This window comes from Ipomoea triloba, chromosome 15, assembly GCF_003576645.1.
Source record: "Ipomoea triloba cultivar NCNSP0323 chromosome 15, ASM357664v1".
NCBI classification, from domain to species: Eukaryota; Viridiplantae; Streptophyta; class Magnoliopsida; order Solanales; family Convolvulaceae; genus Ipomoea; species Ipomoea triloba.
Genome location: NC_044930.1, coordinates 8,638,895 through 8,647,718, shown reverse-complemented (window position 1 = coordinate 8,647,718; position 8,824 = coordinate 8,638,895). Strand labels below are relative to the sequence as shown.

Here is an 8,824-nt window from a genome sequence, read left to right as displayed (position 1 = left end):
ATTTTTTCAGATGTAAAGTTGATATTGGTTCTTATTTCTCTCCTATAAAAGTGTTCTCACAGGATCGATAACTATTACATATATATATATATATATATATCCGTCCACGAGTCCAGATCTAACGGATCATAAATACCAATTTTTTAAAAAAAAATGCAGTGGCATTTTCGTAAATAATTGAATGTCGAAGTGCAAGTAAAATGTATTACAAGTGCAAATAGCATTTTCATACAGTGCACCTAAGTGCAAGTAAAATTTACACTGAGCATTAATACTAAGTGCACCTAATGTTATAACTAGTTGCACATAATGTTATAATTAGGTGCACGAATATTAATAAGGTAAATTATTTGCACTTGTAAATGATTTTACTTGCACTTTTCACTTGCAAATGTGCACCAACTACTTGCACTTATAATTTACTTGCATCAAAGTTTGAGTTATTTACGAAAATGCTACCGCGTTGTTTTTTTGTTTTTAAATTACATCTGATTCGTTAATCTAGACATGTGGATAGCTGTAAATTATTCTTATTCTCTCCTGGACACTTGTTCTCATATATATATATATATATATGATCAAATGAGAACCACCCTTTAGATGAGAATATGAGAACCAATATGAATGCATATAGACGCAATCTACTACAGATGCACACACACACAATCTACTACAGATGCACACAAACCACTCCAAGCTAGATTATATGCATTAATGTATAAGTTCACAAGTTTTTATGGGAGAAGGGTTCTCATTGGCTTTAGGAAAAGATTTTAATGTGAAATGGCGTCAAAAAATTCACAATACCAAATGAATAAAAGAAATTTTATTGTCCAGTCATATGATAGAAGGATTTTAAAAGGATTTTAAGCATGTGCTAGAAGGATATTAAGCATGTGTTGTGTGGACATATCTAATTTGTCTTCATAGTTCTATCCAAAATTTTCAATCAGTTTTGGTTTCCAACTCACATCCTTCTTTGCAGCCACTAGTCATTTTATCCCAAAAATGAAAAAATAAAATAAATTAGAGAAATAGAAAGATAAGAAAATGGTAGTCTTGAGTCAAAGCAAATGCTGATTTCTTTCTCGCATAGCACTCCACTGAATTAAGAGATCAGATTCATGGAAAGATAAATTAAATGGAGACAACTACAATCAGAAGCTTCACAGTAAGTTCCTTAGCACAAGAAGCCAATGCAAACCAAGCATGCAAGTGACACCAGAAATTGAAGAAGCTCAGTACTAATACCATGTTATAGGTTTAATTATCAGAAGTTCATGATACAATGACACAAAGAATAGGATCATTTCTGCACAATCGGATTTTTTTTTTCTTTTTTGTTTTCCAGTATGCAATGAGTATGGCCACCATTTTTAGTTCATAAACATAGGACTAATGAGCATTCTGCTCAATGGGAAAAAAAAAATAGTTGTCTGCCATCTGACAAAATAATCTTCACTGTTTTTGGTCTCTCTCGGAACTTCCTACTTCTCCACGGATTCGCTTCTGAAGATGTTCTAAGCTAGCCACTCGCTGCATTGAAGCTGTTCTTCCCATCTTGTTTGGCCCGGCTGCTGCTGTGGGGCCCTGTTGTGCATCATCAATTGGAGGAATGTCTACTAAGCCATTCTGCATTCCAGGGTTGTTGGTGGAAATACCAGTGCTTGACGGGGGTTGATAGAAATGATGTTTGAGGTCATCTTGCACAGGTACAGAAGCATCAGCAGATGTGTCAGGACTACCTGCAAAGGGTGGCAAGCCCATTGCAGGTATCTCAGGCATGGCTTGAAATAGAGGATTCAGGCCAGTCACTCTTTTAACTGCTTCTTCAGCCATCTTTACCTGCAAGCAGAAGAATGTTTTATATAATTAAGAAATGAGAGTAGCAAAAAGCAATCCAACTGAAAAGGTCATTATAAATTAACACTTTGTTTCTTAACAAGGTCACTGCATTTAGAACTTCTGTTGTCTCCTAAAAACAATGTTATAAAAAGTAAAGGTTTAAGACTCCTACAAGATGGAATGCAGGGAAATCCTTGTTTGTTTTCATACTTCAGATCTTCAAATGACAAAGGATAATAGACAGATTAGTAGCTTTACCAGTTCAACATATAATGAAGAGGGAAAACTTAGTAAATCATCCTATGAACATGTTACCTTCGCTCTCAATGTCTCAACATCTGCTTTCAAGACTCTATTGTCAACTGCCGCTTCATTGTATTTTTGGCTTATGTCGGTCAAACGTTTCAACAAAGAGGAGTTTTCAACTCTCAATTGAGAAACCTACAGAAAACCATGACTAATGCTCAGTTATCAATAGTCAGAGAGTAAAAAGACAAGTGGATCAAGAAATATACCTGTGTCTCCAATTCCGTCAAGTGGGCCTGCTTCCTTCTCCTAGAACGTCTAGCAGACTCTCTATTGGATAGCATTCTGGTGAACACAAAAAATTAATAGTTTTAATATGTACATATTAGCAAGTGCATGTATGCATATATGTACCCGATGTCCCGATAGCAAGTATACTATTGCACTCATAAAATTCAACTTTCAGTTGCTAAAAAACAAGGAAATCAGATAAATATGTGATTGCACAGAAAATTTGTTGATTTGGTGAAGAAAGAGTAGATTCAAACATCTCATGTTATTAATGCATAGTATCAACAAACAAGACTCATTTTCAGGAGTGTCACACAGTAAACATGCAGCCTTTTAATGGATGAACCTTCCCTTCACTTTTAGTGCCCCCACTCCTAAAAAAAAAAAAAAGCACCTCCTTTCCCTCAATGGCAACTCTTATTCACACCATTCTCAGTGGGATGGGAATTCTTTATCCTCTTTGGGACTTAATGCCAACCTAATTGCCTTATATAAACCTGTATGCTTTACCACAGAACTACTGACTATCCATGTAGTTTATAAAACCTTCACTGCACATCAAACACGAGTCAAAAAAAATTAGTTTTCTAGTTTTCTTTCTTTGTACACAACCCATAATTAAATGAGAATGTAAACAAGTGCATGGAATAATAGACTAGGATGCAACACAATGTGTATATAAGATTTTTTCCTTCAGTAGGCATCTACAATAATAGAAGACTATATCTTAGGTATACTTCTAGCATACCAAAGGGAAATGCAGTTGATAGGTCAGGGAACTCAAGGTCAGGCAGAAGCCTATAATGATGACCATTGATCAATGAACTACAAAGTGGATGAATTGAAGCTCAGAAGCATTTGTTGTTGACCAGAATTTGCTCACTAACTAGATGAGAGACAATTCATTACAAATTGATGTGGCTGCTTAATCCTCCCTTACTCCCTATTTTATTTGCTCCTAGCAATAAAGTCTAAATTGAACATAAAAATACTTATAAATAAGTGCTAACCTCCTTACGCGTTTTACATCAGCAGGATTCATTTTATCAGTTGTTTCTGCTTCTCCCTCAGCTTCTTCATCCTCTGATTGCTCCGAGCCACTTGTTGTTGATTTAACCTGGGCAACAAGTTTCTTCTGCATTGCAGGCAAGGGGGATGTTCCAATAGGCCCTCCAGCCTCCTCCTCTTGCACCTTAGGTAAATCATGTGCAGGCACTAAACAGCAAAGATAAATAGGCCAACCAATTTCCAAAATAAGTTTTAGTGTTTTAAATTCAGGAATCCCCCATTTGGCAGACAGTAAATATGTTCCTTATACGTTCAACCTAGGTGGCATGGAAATGGGAAACAGGAGCAAGAAAAAACACCAATTTCCAAAAATGTAGAACATGAAAAGTAGAAAAATGTGTTCAAATATAAAATTTATAGGTGTATATTTACAGTTATTTTCCTTAATATGCATAAATATTAATTTTCTACTTGTTTCATAACTAAAAGTAATATACTACTCCATAACAAATACTAAGAAGTCCATTTAAAATAAAAAATAAATAAATAAATAAAATGTCCAACAATAAGAAATTATATAAATTGCCAACTTTGGAATCTCCGAATCTCTGACCTTGAACAGTTGAACCGCTAAAGAAGTTATCTGATTTCTGCTTCATTTGTGAGATTAGTCACTAGATTGAAAGCTAGGTACTAGGGTTGTACTGGATCAAAGGGAAGATTCAAAGAGCGAATACACTTATGGCAGTAGTCAGATCGGAGGCCCTCTTTTTATATACATAAATTAGACCCTTGAAATGCATTTCTTGAAAATAAAACACATTCAAAATTTTTTTAAAGTTATGAAAACAACCAAAAAACATTTCAGGACAATTTCAATGAGTTTCCATAGGGAAACATGTTCGGAATGCAGAAATGCTATCCCCCAAGGTCAGCCATATTTGTAATGATGCATAGCACCCATGGAGGTGGGATTAGCTACCAAGACTATGGGGAACAAGCCAAGAAAGACTGATTGCACATGAGGTGTAGAACTTGCTACTCAGTACTCACAGTGGACAAGGAAAGATTATCAAATTATTCAATTTAGAGAATTAGAGTGGATATTTAATTGACAATTTTGCCCATGCTTTAAAAATCCAATTGATGAAAAATTGCACAAACTAGAGGTGGCCACGGGCCGGTTCAGGACCGACCCAGCCCTGAATTGACCCGAAAAAAACCAGGTCTGGTCTTCACCGGGCCTAGTCCGGACTGGGACCGGCTTATACAGGGCCGGTCCAGGTCCTATTAAAAACAAACCCGGGCCCAGCTCAAAACCGGCCCAGGCACGGCCTAGGCCCAGACCAGGCCCGCATGAGTTTGAATTAAAAAATAAAGTGTCCTTTAGAAAATGTTTCTTCCAATACTAGATCTATAGATTTTTTACTTAACCTCATAGGCCCGGACTTTGGCCACCTCTAGCACAAACTCAATACTCAAAGGTCAAAATGGGTCAATTTTAAAGCTGATGATCAAAAGTAACAAACCCCTTCTATGGCTAATTTCCTTATCAGCGGATTTTAAAATTGATTGGTAAGGAAATTAGCATATTACACATTTTCTATGACCTATTACACATTTTGAATATACAATAGATGTTATATTGATTAACCAAAAATAAGTACAAAGTAGCAGGCATGATTCACCTTTCACAAAATAGCAGAGCCAAGCTGGTTTCTACAAAATACCTATATCTAGCACACATTTTCAAGAACCGTTCTACTCTGTAAAAATAGTGCTTCAACAAGGACAAGTAAAATCTCAAGTAAAACACCAAAAGCAAGCCAATAAGTATCATGCAAAACTAAGCAGAAAAAGGTAAATTTTACTCAGGTTATGAGCCTATATATCTGAATATGACAGGCATAACAAGTTCTATAAAGTAATAAATCTAGGAAAGAACAACTAACCTTTAGCAGGCGTCTGAGGTCCCGGTTGTGGCGTATGGGAGGCCAGCGATGTGTTTTCAGAAGGCACCGAGGCTGAATCTTGTGCTTTCATGTTATTTGCCTGATAAATAAACACCACTTTAAATACACACTTCCTATAGTCCACTTTCTAAAAAAATGATCGCAGAAACCAGTGATTCACTGGCATGCATGTCATGGAAGGAAGATAAGCATCAAGATTAATAATAATTCGAAGATTAAACGGTAAATAAGCATCAATTATAAAGTTCACTAATTCGCAGAAAAACCAATAAAGCCACGTAAGTATGTTCCTCGCTTCTTTTCTTTTCTTTTCTTTTTTTCTCAATAGGAAATTCAGACATTGAAAAATAAAGCGTTGAAACATACGCGAGTCAAAGCAAAGGCGGCGCAAGCCAAATCGAGGCGCTTTTTGAGGAATGCCTGGTAGTCCTCCGAATCAATCGGAATATCAGGGGCAGCTCCGGACCCGAACGACGTCGTCTTTGCAGTTGTAGTCGCAGTTACCGTCTCCACCTCGTTGCCGGAGCTCTTGTAACCATAATCCGAGCTCCGATTAGCATCGAGCCTCCCGCCCTGGATCTCAACCACATCGCTCGGAAGAGACTTTTGCGAATGAGAACTAGAAGTGGCGGAGGAAGCAGCGGCAACCGAAAACGGCGGAGCAGCAGCAGCCTGATCGACGGCGACTGCGGCAGGGGAGTTAGCTGAGGCTTCCTGGAGGAAGCGTTGGAAGGCCCACTCCGATGAGCTGCGGTTCATCACTTTAGATGAGGCGGAGGAATCTATGTCGAGGTCCGCCGCCTGCGACAGCCGAACCGGCGGCGGCGACCAGAATTGGTCAGCTATATCCTCTACAGAAAACACCCTATCCATTTCTCTCTCTCTCTCTCCGTCAATTCCCTATTTTCTCTCTCTAGTCCGAACCTTCTTATGATAAATAGACAAATAGTAGTGGCGTTGCATTCCGGTATAATTGAGTTCTGTTACCCTACATCTACGCCCAGGGGTAGGGATGGATACGCATACATTGGATGAAATAAATCACCATTATTTTGTTTCTAAAATTCAAATATTACTCGATCAACCATTTGAGATTTTTCTTAAATACTTTGAAATCTTATCGAGTATCTACTAATACAATTACAAGATCAGAGATTAGCTCAACACCTTATGTCCAGATGACACATCTGTAACTCTCCTTGACAAGATTGAAATAAATATATGACTCTGTAATAATGTCAATAGTACATAAAAAAAAATCAAAGATTTAAAAATTACATAAGATGCACTGTATTAAAAGTTTGACTCAAACTTTTTTCCAATAATTTCATTACTTTACACAATAATTTCATTTTTTATCCTAAATTTATAGGTGACAATCTACTTTTAGTCCATTGTATAGTTCGCGATTCAGGCAATCCTTTGTACACAGACGTCCCGTCGCCGTAGGCCAATTGGCAGAGACAACTTTTCCAGTGGTCTGATTCGTGTTTCTACCGGATAGACATTCATGGACTTCTCTGGCCCATTTTACGGATAAATATTGAAATTCAGTCCACAATTTGCAGGGCCCACCCTTCATTCAGTTGGGGCCCAACAGACCTTTTCTCCACTTTAAAGGCGTAAAAGCTGCGTTCGTTAGTTTTGTGCATTTCTTTTTTTCTTTTTCTTCCTTTGCGAAAAGTTCTCATGGATTATCCACAAATGGATTTCCCCTTGGCCCACTTGGATGCCGCAGTTTGAAGAGACAAATTATTGCGTTGAATTTTATTAGTTAAAATATGGTACTTTATGTGTTAAAATAATATATTTTATTTGTTATAATAATGTACATTATGATTTATAATAATATGCATTACGAATTATAAAAATACATGTTATAGTAGGTCGCGTGAATTTTTTTAAAAAAATCAATGTCGTTTTTAGATCATGGTACATGCATTTTATACGTTTTTTAGGGGGTGTAAAGGGAAAATGGCAGAAACAAAAAGAGCACAAGTAGGCCAAGCAAATATTATGGGTCGGGGAATATCTATTAAACAAACATGACCTGAAATTGTTGGATAGGGTGGAATTGCATTAACTTCCTTTTGGATATTCAGTGATGCTACGTTTCACTTTAAATTTATTTATTTGATTATTTGACTAGTTATAATAGGTGGATTGCATGATTAAATAAAAATAAAAATTATGTACTCCGTATTAACAATTTCCATATTAAAATAAATAACTATTTTAATGTGATATTGTGGTCATTGATGAATGAGTAAACTTAATTTACTTTGGTAAAAACTTGTGAGGGATCTGGCTTGGTCTAAACTTACCTACCTTGAATGGCTTGTTTGTGAGTCCCTACCCCACCGGCCGGAGCAGAAGACCAGCCTTAAAGATGCTGCTTAGGGGTCTCACTGATCCTTGTCAGTAAGAGTGTAAAACGGATCAAGTTGTAAACAATTGGTTATGTTTTTTTTGAAATACTATCTGTCCATATACTTTCTCAACCTACTGAAGCCCAACAAAGTCAACATTTCCCCCACTGAGGCTCAAATCCATGACCTCCCACTTGAGAGAATCACTTCATACCGCTTGACCACAAGGCCTTTGGCAACAATTAGTTATGTAAATATCACAATTTCAATTATAAGTATTAAAGTATTTATCATATATTAGTACCAATCAATTTTACTCTATATCACAATTTCACATATAAGTATTGCAATATCTATCATAAGTAACGATTTATTTTTAATTGAAATTGGTTTTAAATTTTCTACAATAAGTATTATAATTTCTTTCATAAGTTATATTTTACATATAAGTATTACAATATTTACATTAGAATTACATTTTTTAAGTATCACAATTTCAATTATAAGTATAATAATATTTATCATTAATAACAATCATTTTACCCTAAATAAAATCATAATTTTCACATATAAATATTACAATATCTATTATAAGAAATATTTTATTTATTTCAAAATTATATTAAATTTTCTGTAATAAGTATTATGATTTTTATCATAAGTAACAAACAACTATCCTAGATTCAACTCATCTCACAAATTAAGATCCGTGAGACGATCTCACACAAGTATTACTCACTTATTTTTTTGTTAAAAGTAATAATTATAATAAATTTAAGAGTTAATACACATTTTGGTCTCTCGACTATAGCGTAATACTCGATTTAGTCCCATACTATTAAAAGTACTCAATTTAGTCCTCAACTTGTAAAATCATACCCAATTTGGTCCTCCGTTACAATTTTCATCCATCTACCGATAATCAGGGGCAAAAACGTCATTTTAATAGTCGAGGGACCAAAATGGGTACTCCACTCGCCAACATCCCGCCGGTGTCTCTCCTCCTCCGCAAGAGCAACAATTCTTCCGCTTCCAACAACCGCCACTCGCCACCGTTGGAGCAATTCACTTCCAAGCAGTAATTATTATTAT

The 8,824-nt window shown here is 36.0% G+C and overlaps 1 protein-coding gene across 2 annotated transcripts; it reads right to left on the bottom strand.

Moving 5' to 3' along the window:
- Positions 1-1,228: 1,228 nt before the first annotated feature.
- LOC116006906 (light-inducible protein CPRF2) lies at positions 1,229-6,288 on the bottom strand. 2 transcript variants are annotated; one of them, XM_031247418.1, is made up of 7 exons: positions 5,730-6,288; positions 5,343-5,442; positions 3,393-3,597; positions 2,361-2,436; positions 2,161-2,286; positions 2,018-2,062; positions 1,704-1,845 (listed from the first exon to the last, which is right to left on the bottom strand). In XM_031247418.1, the coding sequence occupies exons 1-6, from the start codon at positions 6,234-6,236 to the stop codon at positions 2,057-2,059; spliced, it is 1,020 nt and encodes a 339-aa protein (XP_031103278.1). In that variant the 5' UTR covers positions 6,237-6,288; the 3' UTR covers positions 1,704-1,845; positions 2,018-2,056. The 2 variants fall into 2 exon arrangements, with proteins under 2 accessions (XP_031103277.1, XP_031103278.1); XM_031247417.1 differs by lacking the exon at positions 2,018-2,062 and having other exon boundaries at positions 1,229-1,845.
- Between the last annotated feature and the right edge of the window lie 2,536 nt (positions 6,289-8,824).